Source organism: Elephantulus edwardii, unplaced genomic scaffold, assembly GCF_000299155.1.
Source record: "Elephantulus edwardii isolate Elephantulus edwardi_28Jun2011 unplaced genomic scaffold, EleEdw1.0 scaffold00100, whole genome shotgun sequence".
In the NCBI taxonomy this organism is placed as follows: Eukaryota; Metazoa; Chordata; class Mammalia; order Macroscelidea; family Macroscelididae; genus Elephantulus; species Elephantulus edwardii.
Window position 1 is genome coordinate 6,732,989 of NW_006399850.1, and position 15,092 is coordinate 6,748,080.

General features: G+C 38.3%; 1 protein-coding gene across 1 annotated transcript in view; it reads left to right on the forward strand.

The window, feature by feature from the left end:
• The first annotated feature begins 3,374 nt into the window (after positions 1–3,374).
• CTAGE5 (CTAGE family, member 5) overlaps positions 3,375–15,092 on the forward strand; it is a 63,023-nt gene continuing 51,305 nt past the window's right edge. The window contains exons 1-7 of the mRNA XM_006891587.1: positions 3,375–3,470; positions 3,566–3,686; positions 3,795–4,279; positions 6,411–6,539; positions 9,461–9,482; positions 9,571–9,659; positions 11,412–11,483. Of these exons, the coding sequence (XP_006891649.1) occupies positions 3,375–3,470; positions 3,566–3,686; positions 3,795–4,279; positions 6,411–6,539; positions 9,461–9,482; positions 9,571–9,659; positions 11,412–11,483 (1,014 nt within the window). The remainder of the gene's footprint in view (positions 3,471–3,565; positions 3,687–3,794; positions 4,280–6,410; positions 6,540–9,460; positions 9,483–9,570; positions 9,660–11,411; positions 11,484–15,092) is intronic.

Here is a 15,092-nt window from a genome sequence, read left to right on the forward strand (position 1 = left end):
AAGATCCATCTAACATCAGCTACAATATCTCTAGTACACGACCCCTTCTAAACCCAGCCTGGACTTCTGGTAGTTCTCTGTTGATGTGCTGTTCCAGTCGTTTTATTATAATCTTCAGTAAAATCTTGCTTGCATGTGAAATCAGTGAGATTGTTCTGTAGTTTCCACATTCTGTTGGATATTCAGTACTCTTCTCTAATACTGTAATTCAAAGGCATCAATTCTTCTTTGGTCATCTTGATTTATTACCTAACTTTCAGATGCTTAGGAAGTAATTGAAAACACCATGACTTGTGTCAGGCACAACTTAGTATTTAAACTGACATTCTTGATCTTTAGAATTTTGGAGAAGTCCTTGAGAGCACATTTTCCCAGGGCAGCACAACTTTTGGTTTCTGGATTGCTGTTATCGCCATGGGCATTAATTGCAGATCCAAGTAAAATGGAACTGTTGACAACTTCAATCTTCTATCCATCATTTTGTTGTCTATTGGTCTAATGATGAGGATTTTTGTTTTTTTTTTATGTTAACATGTGATTCATATTGAAGGTTGTAGTCTTCAATGTTCTAAATTTTAAAATTTAGAATAGCAGCAGTTAATTTAAGTGAAAATGTGTTTGGTTTCCCCTCCCCATGCCTAAACGTTTTGGGTATTTTTTTCAGTTCACTGGTAATTTTATTTAGATTTCTCACAGATACTAACTGAGGTAATAGTCGAGTGATAGTAATCAAGTTGCTTTTTATTTATTTTATTAGTTGCTGAGGTTCTTTGAGTTCTAGCATTTACACAGTTTATTAGAATACTTCATTTATAAGTGGAATAAACAATGGAAATGACTCAGACCTTATTGAACTGGTTGCTCCTGATTTTGAGAACAATTCTTTATTTAAAAAAATTATTTTAATGAACATTTACATAGATTTTGGATTTCCATTCATTCATTGTTGCATTTTTCTCCCTGCCCGCCCCTCCCCCCAGTTTGCTCTTCTCTTGAAAAGTAAAAGAAAAATTCTTTCATTGGTATACAATCTCTCCCACCCCCTCCCCCCTGAGAACAATTCTTATATCACTAGTAGGTAGGTAGTAAAAATTTGGCTTGGCAATATTTGATTTTCTTCCAAAAAACTGGCTCTTACAGTCTGTGACACTGACTATTTCATTAAATGGGAGTAGACAGTAGTTAGAGATTTGCAAGGGGGCCCTTCATCATGTGATCAGTTTCTGGGTCACGGATGAGGTTTACTGGTTGGCATGTTTCCAGTGTTTTAGGTGCCTCCTGGTAGCTATCACAAACACCGATATATATGCACAATCTATTTCCTTTACAGAAAGTTCTTTATATGACAGTAAAAGCCTCATGCTCACTTATGTAAAACAATCTTTGAATATCCTTTAGATGTAAAAATCACGTACTCAAGGTGAATTATAGTCTTTTAAAACAAAACAAAATCCAATGCTGTCAAATTGAATTTCGGCTCATAGTGATCCTGTAGGACAGAATATAACTGTCCTGTGGGTTTCCAAACCTGCAAATCTTTGGGGAAACTATCAATGCGTGGTGAGTTACAACTGCCAGCCTTTTGATTAGCAGCTAGCTGAACACTTAATCACTGTGACACCAAGCTCTCACAGACTAGAAAGTAAATATATATGAACAGATTACAGACTATAGAAGGAGGTCTGATGCCCTGCTAAGTAAGGCAGGCATTTTGAATCCACCAGCTGCTCTGAGGGAGGAAAATAGGCAATCTCCTCTCATGCGGTTTAGAGACTTTGAACCCATTGGAGGATCAGCTATGAGTCAGCTTTGCCAGCTGTAAGTCAGTCTGGCTTGACAGTAATGAGTTGATAGGCTATAGATTAAAATGTCCAATTTAGTTTTGACAAATTATCAAATTTGGATTATTCTTTTCAATTGTGTATTTTAAGAAGGCACTAATGCCTATGTTTCAAATAGCATGTACATATATGTGTATATATATTCTTTATGTAAATATTACACAGATTTTGATAGTGATGTCCATGAAACTGAATTTTGGGTTGGTAGTCACAACTCCACCTGTGGCACCCCTTTTGCCACACAAGTGTCAAAACAGGATCACTGGGTGGAAATAAGAGGGTGCAGGATATATCAGACTCTAGAATGTTTCTCAAGAATACTGGGTTCTTAGTAGAATGTGACTTACATGTCAAGGTATTTTAACATGAGATTTTTAAAAAATGGAATCGAAAGATCTTGAGGAAGAGGTAAGTTTCTATTTCTATTAAGTGCACAGAAAGAAATTTAGCTTGGAATATTGGCACAGAGCTGGTTAAGTTTTACCACAGTTTTGCTTTGGAGATAACTTTTGAGTTGTTTAGTGTTGCCCTTGATTTGTTTTTATAATCTATAATTAGAAATGAGCTTAGATTGCATGAGAGAGAGGAAGGGATTATGCTTATCTATCTACCAATACTGTATATATAATGTAATAGATGATAAATAAGTTGTGAAAGCTGAAAATTATTATGGTGACCCCTGAAAACAGTGAGTCACTGATGAGTTTGTATTAAGTAAAAGAATGTTTTAACTGAGCCCTCTGAACAGAAAATTTTTATTTTGGTTGTTTTGACTTTAATAAATTATTAACATAGTTTTTATTTTCATGAACTAGCCACATAATGTAAGTTCAAAACACACTGTCCAAGGTGAATCAAAGTTGTGTAATTAATAGGAGGATCATTATTAAGCAATTTATTAACCCTCTCTGATACTGGCAGTTCCAAAAACTCCTTAGGCTGATGTGGCAAATGGAAAAAGAACACGTTGAGTTCTCCAAATAGTAGGCGGCATTTTGTTTCTGGCAGTTCCTTGATGTGAAATGGGATCATTTTTTGATTCTTTTTGTCACAATAATACTGTTTTTCCAATTGCTTACAGTAGGAAATTAGTGTTACGATTCTGATCCTCTCGTGATTATGCTATCAGGAGTATTTGTAAGAGTTGATTATTTTTTACACCTGTGTCTGCCGAAACTCTCTTCCGCGAACAGGTTTAAAAGCCCATACTTGATGTCAGCAGGCTTAAAAATAGAGCCCTAAATTTAGATGACAAGTTGCTTTTTTCAGCTCGCCTTCTGCACGAAGAGGAGCACGCACTAAATCCAGGTTCACGTGAGCCAGATCTAACGCCTGGTAACTAGGTAATAATGGAGTTTTATGACGGTCTGCTTAGCAACTGCCCGAGTAACTCTGGTTACCGTGCGTGGTCACTTTGGTATCCTCTGTTGAGCGAGGAGACCTACCTGACCGATGCTCTCTGGCTTGAGAGATACTGAACTTTGTCGCGACCTGGGCTGATCAGTCCAATGTCCGAAGTTCTTATACGCTGGCATGATGTGCCAGCTTAATTTTTCTGACATCATGAAGGCGGTGTCGCCCGCGGGCTTGTGTGGCCCGGCGGAGTGCTCGCAGCCGTTTTTGAATGCGGTAGGACTCCGGGTGTGAATAGCAGGGTCTAGGGGGCTCCGGGGAGCGAAGGGCTTGGGTTTGGGGCGGAGCACAGTGCTGGGACCTGGATTTAGGGGGGTGCGCTGCGTTCACACGATGAGACAGCAGCTAATGACCTACTGGAGAAGCTCCGCAGCGCCGCGGCCACCGGAGTCGGGGACTCCAAGGCCAAAGCGCACATCTGTGCAGTAGAAAGTCTGCGGCCTTGAGCTGTCGGAAGCCCAACCTCAAACTCTCGGTCTCAAAGTCCCTCCACCTCCCTGAGGAGATGGCTTCCCTCGGTAGAGCGCCTGTCCCTTTAAGAGCGAACCACCAGGACACGTCTACCAACCTCGCTTGAGGAAGGAGAGGAAGTTTACAGTGTTCGGAGCTTCCCCGCCTCCCCGCGGCCGCCCGGCCGCAACCAAAGGGAGGTAGTGGGGGGACAGCGAGGCAAAGGGCCACTGCACACTTCCGCGGATCGGGCTCCGAGCCGCCAAGCCTCGGGACGTGCAGTAAGAAGTGGCGGCCCCGTCTCTCCTCGCCGGGAGCGCGGGTTTAGAAGGACTTCTGGTGCCAGTCCCCGTTTCCCTCACTCCCCTAAGCCGGTTCCGCGGTGGTCTGCTCCGATCTCCGGCTGCAGGTTTGGGTTCCGGATGCCCAGCCGTGTGCTCTCTGCGGCTCGGCTGGTTGTGGTGGGGTCAGGCCGGGGCTGCAGCTGTGACAGCCGGAGCAGCCGGGGCGCTATAGAGGGGCCCAGGGCAGCCCCCCAGCCGCGCTTAGGGCTGGTTCTGGAGAAGCTGCGCATGGTGAGTCCGGGCGCGATCATGGCTTCTTGGCCCAGGGGTCGCAGGATCTGCCCGGGTAAGGAAGCGGCGGTCTCTGATTTTGGGGTTTGAGCAGCAGTGGCCGGAGGTCCCGAGGCCAGTCTTCACCTGCCACCGGGCTCTGGCCTGTGCCCAAGTCAGTAGCCAGGTTCGTAGGGTACTTGAACAGTTTGTGTGTGTGTATGTGTATGGAGATCTTGAGATCAGGAATGGGTTGATGTCTTTTCAGGAAGATGGAGAAAGCATTTGCAGGTGTAAATGCTTCCTAATTCCTGGAGGAATTAGCTTTACCATCGTGTTATGTTGAGCAGGAGACAGTGACACGAGTTTCCCGCAATTATGAGAAACTTGAGGACTTACCCTCTGCAATGAGTTGCATCCAGTGATTAAACTTCTTGTCTTGACAGGACACCTAAGCTTGGACGATGTAGTTGAGATTCCACTTCTGCATTTTCTTTTTATTAAAAAACCCCAATGAGATACTTTCCATGGATGAGATTGCTCTTCTTTTCTGAATCTTGTTAGCGTAAAATCTCAAATTCCCATTTTAAAAAAATGCCTTAAATTTTAGGCACATTGAGTTTGTGACCAAGTTGTCGAGTTTTTTCTCCTAATTGCTTTTACGTGCCTTTATTGACATATTTAGAGGTGTGCTTTTAAAAACGGCTTACAGTATGGTGGCCTAGTGGCAAGAAACTGCACTGCAATCCCAGAGGTACACAGTTCGAATCCACCAGATGCTCTGCTGAAGAAGTTGGGACAATCTCCTCCTGTACCAGTCTGATTTGACGGTACACACACAAAAATAATAAAAAGAAAAGAAAAAAAAAGGCTTACAATAAAGTTTTTAAAAAGAATCCATTTGAATCTTTATGGTTACATAGTTATAGTTTCTTAATTTGTGAGAAAAAAATGCTGTTGTCAACGCTGTTTAGGTTCCATACAGTTCATTATCAAATAATTAAGAATAATTAAGACCAGAGCTATGGTCTTAATATTGTAACATGCGATTCATTATTGAATAACCAGAATAATAAGACCAGAATTATCAAATGTGGGTGAATCCTTGGGACGTAAAAATTTTTTAGTTTTTCCTCCAGATCCAACCAGCTTAAGTCTCTAACTTAGGTTATTCCATAGAATTGGCTTAATGTTAGTGGGCTTTTCCAATTCCAATGGAGGAGTCCTTGAGTGGTGCTAATAGTTAACACACTTAGCTGTTAACAGGAAACATGCAGATTTGGTTCTACTCCACAGTGCCACCAAAACCCTGGTGATGTCCTTGTGAAAAATCAACTATAGAAAACCCTGTGGAACACAGTTGTACTGTGACACAGTAAGAGGATGTCGGGTGAGGGGCTTGTTCGTTGGTGACTGCACAGATGCTGTACTGGTATTAAAACAGAAGAACTTGTAAAAAGCTTTAGAATATAACAACTGTTTTGACATTAAAGATAAATTGTTATGTGCTGTCGAGTTGCCTGTGACTCATAACGACCCTATGTACAACAGCCCTAAACCCTGCTCTGTCCTGTGCCAATCATAACTGTCTCTGACACATCTACCCCCACTGCCCCAGTCACTGCATCAATCCACCTCATAGAGGGTCTTCCTCTCCTGCACATGTTGATTTCTTTCTTCAGAGGTACATTATCTACCATCTATTTCTTTATCTCATGGGATGACTGTGATAACATATTTGTTTACTTTTTCATTACTTTTTTCTCCTCCAGAGCTTCAGAATAATTTTTATTTCATTAAGTAAATCTTATATGAAACTCCAATGTAATCTATAGTTAAAACTTAAGCTGGTTGTAGTCAGAATAAGAAGACATGAATCTCTTTTTCACTCAGCTTCTTTCTTCTGCCTCTCTCCACTCGTATCCTCAGACTTTTGAGGCACCTCACTGGAACTGCAGATAAAAAAATGATTGCATTTCACCATGCTGCTATCCTTAATCCTTTGGTGTTAGTGTTTACAAACAAACAAATCTGTTTGGAGGTGATCTGGTAGTCCATTTCAGTAAAAGAGTATAGAGTTACCACTTAAACTTGTGCTTGTGTTTCTATTAAAAGTGCCTTTTAAAAACGTATTATCTTTGTCTTCTTAAAGGTTATGGCAGTAATGCCAGAAGATAAGAGACTAGATTCTAATTTCTATGGTTCTTCATGGGAATTGATGGTGACATGTGCAGCCATTTTTCTCGCTGTTTTACTGTTTTTGAGGAGGAGTTTTCAGTTGGTAAGTGACTGAGGCTATACTGAAAGAATGTTTATTGTAAGTTTTCAGATTGGAAAAATAATATTGGACAAATAATAATAATAATATTGGACAAATAGTTAACAAATTATGTCTAGGTACTAGAAACTGAAGGGAGGGGCTTGGGGTAGATGAGGAGGGAAGTCATAAGGTCACAGAATTTGGTGTGTGGAGGGAGGGATGAAGGAATTAGGAAAGTGAGATCTGAAAAAGACAGGATAATAGGGGGTGTAGATCAATGGTGATTAGTTTTATAAGACACAGTGTATGGGATGATCATATTAGACAATGTAAATGAAGGAATGTGTGAAATACAATGTATACGAATGAAAAACTTAAGGCAAAAAATGTAATAATAAAAGAAAAACATTATTGAAGTATTCTATACCAATATTAAAACCAAATCTTTTTCCTTACTCTTTGGTGAAGGTTTATGTTCGATCACATTCTAAGCATTTGCAAATAATGTCATTCATTTGGAAATCTTACATAGCACTTTTATTTAGATTGCCCCTTTTAATTTCATTTTTATCTCCTAATTCCCTGTACTAGGAATCTCTGTTCTGGATCTTGTGTTGGTTATTTCTTTACTTCAAATAATTTTATTTTGTTTACATATATTCCTCAAAAGTAAAGTATGTCAGTAAATTGTTTTTAATTTTTTTTTTAAAGTCTCTCATACTAAGATACTATCATTTGGATTTTTTCCCCCCTTAAATCTATAGTGGGGGGGGATCCTTAGATTTCTGAGGCTTATCCATATTTTAGGGAGCTCTAATGACTCAGTGGTAAGGAATTGTGCTGCTAACACAGAGGTATGCAGTTTGAATCCACCAGCTGCTCCATGGAGAAAGATGGACAATCTCCCATGTATTTTATTGCTTTTGAAAACTGCTCCCATATGAGTGGTTTCAAATTTGATGGCACACAACAGCAACAACAACAGTAACACTACTCATATTTTTAGATGAGACACTATAACTTTATTTTGACTGCTGATGCCCTTTGATCTGCCTGGAATTAATTTTTATCTGATGAGAAGTAGAGATTTGGTGTAATATTTTCTCACTAAGCAATAACCATTTTTTTCCAGCTCTATTTGTTAGATTATTCTTTCCTCATTGATCTGTCATGATGCCTCTTAGATTTAGATTTTTACATATGTGTGGGACTTCCTTCTTTATTCTGTCTCATTAATCATGGTTGGAAGCATTTATTTATATAAATATGTATCTCATCTTGATTTGTTAGGTTGAGCTTGGTAATTGACTAAGAAGTGTGGTATTCATACACTTGCTTATATTTTTTTTTTCCGATCAAGCCTCAACTTTTATTGAAATCATACAGAGATATATATAGGAGAACCGCTTATATTTTTTTATGTGTTTGTTTGATCTGTCAGGAATGAAAGGCGGCTACTGTGGTGATGGATTTATTCTTTTTTTCCTGTGCTGCTTTAAATTTTTGCTTATTAGGTACCTTATTACGAAGATACCTTATTAGGTACACACATGTTTAGAATTGTTGCATCTTGGTGAATTGTACCTGTGTTCAATAGTGACCATCTGTAATTCTAATGGTATTTTTTCCTTAAAGTCTTTAATGTCAAAAAGCCATGCCAACTTTGTTTTAGGTAATATTTGATTAAGTCTCTTGCATCCTTATACTTTTCGTCTTTCTGTAGTCTTCTAAGACCCCTTGGTGGTGCAATGACTAACACATTCATTTGCTGACCAAAAAGGTCAGCAGTCCAAACCCATCAGCTGCTGTGCAGGAGAAAGATGAGGCATTCTGCTTGTCTTAGAAAGCCTGGAGGACAGTCATATTCTGGGTTATTAGTGGATCAAAGTGAGTTGAAATCTGACACACAGTATTGGGTTTAGTTTGATCCCTTTTGTTATTTGAGAGAGATTGATTAAAGAAGAAAAAGCTTTGGCTTGCTATTTTTTCCTACTTCAGATCTATGGTAATCGTTCAGATCAATGGTAATCGTTCAGATCAATGATAATAGTTCACATCACTGGTAATATTGAATCAATACTGCCATCGAGTTGATTTTGACTCATACTGACCCACCATTGAGTTTCTGAGAATATAAACCTTAACCAGAGGAGACTGCATCATCTTTTTCCACGGAGCATCTGGTAACCTCTCACCAACTACTCAGCACAAAGCTTAATCTGCCAAACTCCCCTTAATTAAAAACTCAAACTCAACTGCTGTACAGTTGGTTCTGACCCTCCATCAAGTTTATGAGGCTGTAAATGGTACTGGGAGGAGACTGCCGTCTGTTCTTCCTTAGAGCCGCTGGTGACTCTGACCTGCTGGAAACCGTCAGCCTTTGGGTTAGCAGAGCACCTGCTGCACTTCTGCCACCGGAGCTCCTACTCCACCCTTGGCAAATACACACTGGGGCTTCCTGAAATTGTTTTAGGCTCAAATATGTTTTAGAAGCTTAGATTAAATTACAGATGTCACTTCAGAACTTTGAACATGCTAAAAAAATTCATCAGTAGTTGTTGTTGTTGTTAAGTGCCGTTGAGTCATAGACAACTCAGAGCAACCCTATGAGTGAAAGCCCTGAGCACTGTTCATAGAGTTCCAAAGCTTGAAAGCAGGAGTGGCATCCACTTCCGAAATGGCTTGACTCCAGAAACTCCACCAAACACTGTCCACCATGGGTAACCATTATCGCATTTGACACGTCAGTGTTTAGCATCACAGCAACCATGAGTTACCTCTGTACAATAGTGCACAAAGAACATACTTTTTCATTGGAAAGAACACTTTTTGGCTAATATGTGCAAAGAAAATAAGTATTTTAAAGTTGACATTAGAAAATAAATAAGCTAGATTTACTTAAATGTATACTTGTTATAATTTCTGTTAAAACTTTATTTCAGGTTAGAAGCCGACTTTATGTGGGTAAGCATATATTTTCTCTTTGAATCTGATAATTACACATTATTTTAAAGCTTAAACATAATTTAAACATGATAATATTTTTCTTTAGGGCGAGAGCAAAATCTTGCTCTAAAGCTTTCTGCATTAATTGATGAAAAATGTAAACTGCTTGAAAAATATTGCCTTATTCAAAAGGAGGTAAGTAATCTTTGAAAAGTGTTCACATTTATCTTAAATTTAGACTTGCAGTTTTCAGTATAGATATATTTATGTCATTTACACTTTGTTTGTAGAGCATGGACCTTTAGTTGCTTCTCATCTTCAAAGCTTAACAGTACCAGCTTTTATTAATTTTAACTATTGTAGATAAATAATGATTTTTGATTGTGATTCGCCAGAGGCTAATCCTTTAGAGTCAAGGATGATGAGACTTAAGGATGATGAGACTTCAGCTCAGATACTTTGGTCATGTTAGGAGAAGGAGACAGTCCTTGGAAAAGGACATCACCTTCAGCAAAAGGTCAGTAAGAGGGTGAGTGTTCAGCAAAAGGTCAGTAAGAGGGTGAGTGAGAGAGAGGAAGAGCCCTTCTGTGAGGTGGATTGGTGCAGTGACTACAACAGTAGGCCTAAGCACAGCAGAGATTGTGAGGATGGCACAGGATCAGATCAGGCAAGGCTTTATTCTGCTCTACTGAGGTTTGCTATGAGACAGAGACAATATGATGGCACATAACAAATTAGGTAAGGTTTCTGTAGTGAAATTGCCTACATTAACTATATTTTTGCATTTTACATTTTCAAAGATGTGATTCTCTTTTTGGTATGTAGTAATTATGACTTGTTTTGCCCCACCCCCCCATCAAATGATGTCTTTTAGTAAGCAGTCTTAATATTAGCGTAGGTCAGGTCTTATCTTTATGTTGTTGTTGGGTGCTTTTGAGTTGAGTACGACTCATAGTGACCCTGTGAACAACAGATCTGAACCCTGTCCTATCCTGTGCCATCTTCACACTTCCTGATAAAGTAGCGCCCATTGTGGCGGTCAGTGTGTCAATCCACCTGGTCAGGGGTCTTCTTTCTTTCTCCAACCCTCCACAAGATCCCTATAAAAGGCAGGAGAAGGATGAAAATCAGGAGGGAGCAAAGTGAAGACAAAAGCGGAGATTAGAATAATACAACTGTGAGCCAAAGGATGCTGGCAGTGCTGAATGGGCTTGCCTTTATGGAGATGTTATCTTTTCTCTCAAATTCTGCTTTGATGGCCAACATTTTTCCTTGTTCTCAGAGGGTAGGTTGAGCAAAATAGCTTTTTAAACACACTTTTTTCCAGAGCACTGAAATTAAGTGCATTTTGCCAAATTTTATACATAATATATTTGATGGAACCTATTTTACATTTATGGATGGTCATTCTCTTCATATACTGAAGATGTTAATATTTCCTATTTATTATATAATTTGGATTAGAATTGAAAATTTCTAATGGCCAATTACTATAAATGCTTCTTTGATAAATAGGTTTAAAGAAGAAGTTTTCTTTTTAGAGAGAATAATAAGATACAACTTACATAATTATTTTTTATTAAACCTTTGGGTTATATATAGCCAACTTTACTTTTAGGATATTCATGTCCTTTAAAAGGTCAGACAATGCTGATTTATAGTCCTTTGTTCCCCTAGAAGCAGACTTTGGGAAACTTTCTTTAACCTTAATGATAACATTCTGCCATTTGTTGTTTGAACTAGTGGGTTGAAAACATTAGCTCTTCTGGCTTTATTTGTTATACTAGTCTGGTTAGAAGACCTTTGCATTATGCCTTAGAACTGAAAAATAAATCTCAGTAAATTTAACATATGTGCAAGTGAATCCTCTTAGCTTCTAAGGCACATACCCAGATAAATTTGGAATAAAGCTTTAGAGATTTTGCTTACACTATTGCTTTGTTTCAGTGTGAAGGCTTAGCATTGCCTGTGAAGGATGTCAAAAATGAGATGGAGTCAGCAGATACTCAAGGTTTGGAGGTAAAAATAAATAATAGCCTAAAAGCTAGGATAAAGATTTCTCCTAAATAACGAACTTATAAAATAACATATATCTTCTTGAAACTGATTATTTGAAAGGACATGTAAAAGAGCATCTTTGGAGGTTATAAAATAACATATGAATATATCTTCTCAAAACTGATAATTTGAAAGGACATGTAGAAGAGCATTTTTGGATGTTACTACCTAAGAAAAAATTTAATATTGGATATACAATATTGCTGTATAATCAGAAGATATTATTTTAAAAATTCAAGCTTTAATTACTTATTTGAATGAGGCACATTCAATTCTCTGACATTTGCAGGTACATTAAATCAAGATTACCTTTTGTGACTCAGTTTGTTTTAAAAAAATTAAGCAGTGGTTGACAACAGTAAGTTAAATTGTGTCAGTCCATGGATTACCTCATCTTCAGGATATTAGGAGTTTACTGGAATGAAATGAAATGATTTATAGTGGAATCAATGACATGCTGGCAAATGTTCAATGGCTGCCTGTCTGAAAAGCAGTTCCTTGAGGGAAATACCATGGCTAATTTCAGCCTGTCAGCATTGTCACTCAACATGGACTTTTCAAGAGATGTGCACAGTTGACTGTCTTGAGCCAGGTATAATTCAACTCCTACATGCTACTACCTGTAAAGGAAAAGGATGGTTGTTTGTAATGTAAGCAAAACAAGACAAATTAGGATAGGGCCTCTCTCCCCCTGGGGGTTTAAATCCACCAGTGGCTCCACGGGAGATAAATGCATCATCTCCTCCTATGTGATTGACAGCCTCCAAAAATTGCTGGAGGTTTGCTATGTTGGTTCCAAATCAGTGGCAGTGAGATGAGATGATGGTGGTGATGATTGTTAAAGATATGACAGTATTATAAAAACATTGTTGTGGTTTTGTACTGTCGAGTAGGAACTGCCCCATAGCTGACCCTCCTGTGCGTTTTCAGAAGGAATAAGTTGCATAGGAGTGGATTGCCCATCTTTTTCCTGTGGAACAGCTGGTGGATTTGTACCATATGGCTTTGAGATGGCAGCGCAGCTCTTTACTAAAGGATAGCCTGCTTTGGCTAATGTTCAAGTAGAAAACAATGGATTCTTGTGTCTCTAGTGCATGTGATTAAGCCTAAGTTAGAGGTTGGCAATCACTTGATACCATCAGAATGTCTGTCTGTGTAGTGATTCGCCATTTTCTTGTAGCATCACAATAAAGTTATACATTGGTTTCTAAGACCGTGTTTTCTGTGTAATTTACAGTCTTTGAAAACCTGCTGGAGGGTCAACTTTGAGTTGATTTGTATTGGATGGCACATAACACAAAACAATATCCTCAGGATAGTTCAAGATGGGACAAGGTTTTTATCAATTGCTCTTGGGTCACTATGAATCATAGTCGATATGACAGCATCTAGCAGTAGCACATGTCTTCAAGACTTTGTGTATTGCACTACAAACCAAAAGGTCAGCAGTTTAAATCTACTAGCTAGCTGCTCTGTGAGAGAAAGATGAGCAGTATCTTCTGTAAAGATTTACAGCCTTAGACACCTAATTAAGGGTTCCCTATGAGTAGGAATTGAATTGATGGTAGTGGGGTTCAGGCCAGTATAATTTATTGCTGTTTGACAGCTCAGAAGATTTTTAAAAGATATTTGGCCTGCCAGTGGAGTAGCAGAACCTAGGTAGCAAAACATAGTGGTATTTTTTTATTAATTATTTTTAAATTTTATTAGTTTTAATCAACATTTACAGAGATTTTGGGTTTTCATTCATTCATTGTTGCACTGTTTTCTCTACCCTCCTCCCCAGTTCGTTCTTCTTCCCCTCCCCCCGAATATCTGTTTTAATTGTCCAAATGCCACAGTGCTTGTCAAAGCCAGTTCTGATTAATCTTCTTTGTCAGTGCGTCCTTTGCCATTCCCTATCACTCCTCCCTGAGAGAGACTTCACCCTGAGTCATAAGGAAAAGGGGATGGCGTATTCTCTTAGCTACTCCCTGCTGAAGAGGGACGCTGTGGGTTTCAGGGTGAAGATCTTCTCTCACTACTCTAAAGGGCCCCTTTGGCAGTAGGAAACACATAGACTATTATGGAGATTGATTTTGGAATTTAGATGCACTCTTATTGATTGTGCTTGGCCGTACATGTTCATATCCTTGAAGATGTATCATGGGGGTGTTGCAACCTAGAAGACACAAATTTGACTAACAAGTTATAAGTACATGAGTCCAGAAATTATGGAAAAGTAAAAGAAAAGATTCTTTCATTGTTTTACAAACCCTCCCCCAGGTCCCCTCCACCATGTAGCCCTCGCTCTAGTCTCCTGTGATGACAGAAATACCTAGTTATATATCTCTTTTAAACAGTTTTCTCCCTCCTCTGTTTCAGTGCAGTATACATTATTGGAGTTCCTTGTTTTTCAGTGCAGCATAGTATTCCATTGTGCGAATATACCACAGCTTCTCTCTCCATTTTTTTTTGATGGGCACTTAGGTTGTTTCCAACTCCTTGCTATTGTGAACAAAGCTGCAATAAACATGGGTGTGCATAAAACATAGTGGTATTGAGGATGAAAATAAAACACTAATTTATTTTCAAGAGGGAGCTCTGGTGGCCTAGTGGTAAGAAGCTGTGCTGCAATTCCAAAGGCACGCAGTTCAAATACACCAGCTGCTTTGCAGGTGAAGGATAGGCAATCTCCTCCCGTGTGATTAACTAACTCTGAAAACCCGCTGGAGGGTCAGGTACGACTCAACAACACAACAACAATTTATTTTCAAATGATTGAACTTAGAAATTCTAGCAATAAAATTAGCTGAATCTTCTTTAAATGGAATTTTTTTTATTCAAGTCACAGAATTCATGCAGTTAAATAACCAAACTTTTGAAAATGTATAAAAATTCTAACCTCTAGAATGTATGTATTTATTCTGCTTTTATTTTTGCTTCCATTAAATTTTTGGTATATTTTTTATTTTTCAAAGAAGTTTATTGAATGGCTACAAATACCAGAGGTATATGGATATTACATTATTTAAAATTCTATTGGAATAATTAAGCAATAAATTACTTTCAATTAAAAGACCACAGGCAATATTTCTTAATTCATTATGGAATATTAACTTTGTACACCATGCAAAGTTAATTTATTTTTTATTTTATTATGTTTCTAATGATATTAAGTTAGATTTATTTATTTTTTCCTCTTTATATTACAGTAGATTTGAGGTTGTTCAGCTATACTCTGTGGATTGTTAACATATTTTAATCAGTTCAGTTTTTTATACCTGTTCAACTTACTGACAATAATAATAATCAGCTATACATCCTTGTCCTTAATAATAATTTTTTCCTATCATTATTAATGATCTTTTTTCTTCCATCTCCCTCTGGTAAACGCTAATAAACTTATTTGCCTTATCTTTTATGCCATACAACATTTGTCCTTTTGTGATTGATTTATTGATTTACCTTCAACAACATAACACAATTTCTTCAAGCTTCAGCTATACTGTAGCATGTATCAAGATTTTTTCCAACTAAGTAGTAACTAAGAGAATACGCCATCCCCTTTTCCTTATGAATCAGGGTGAA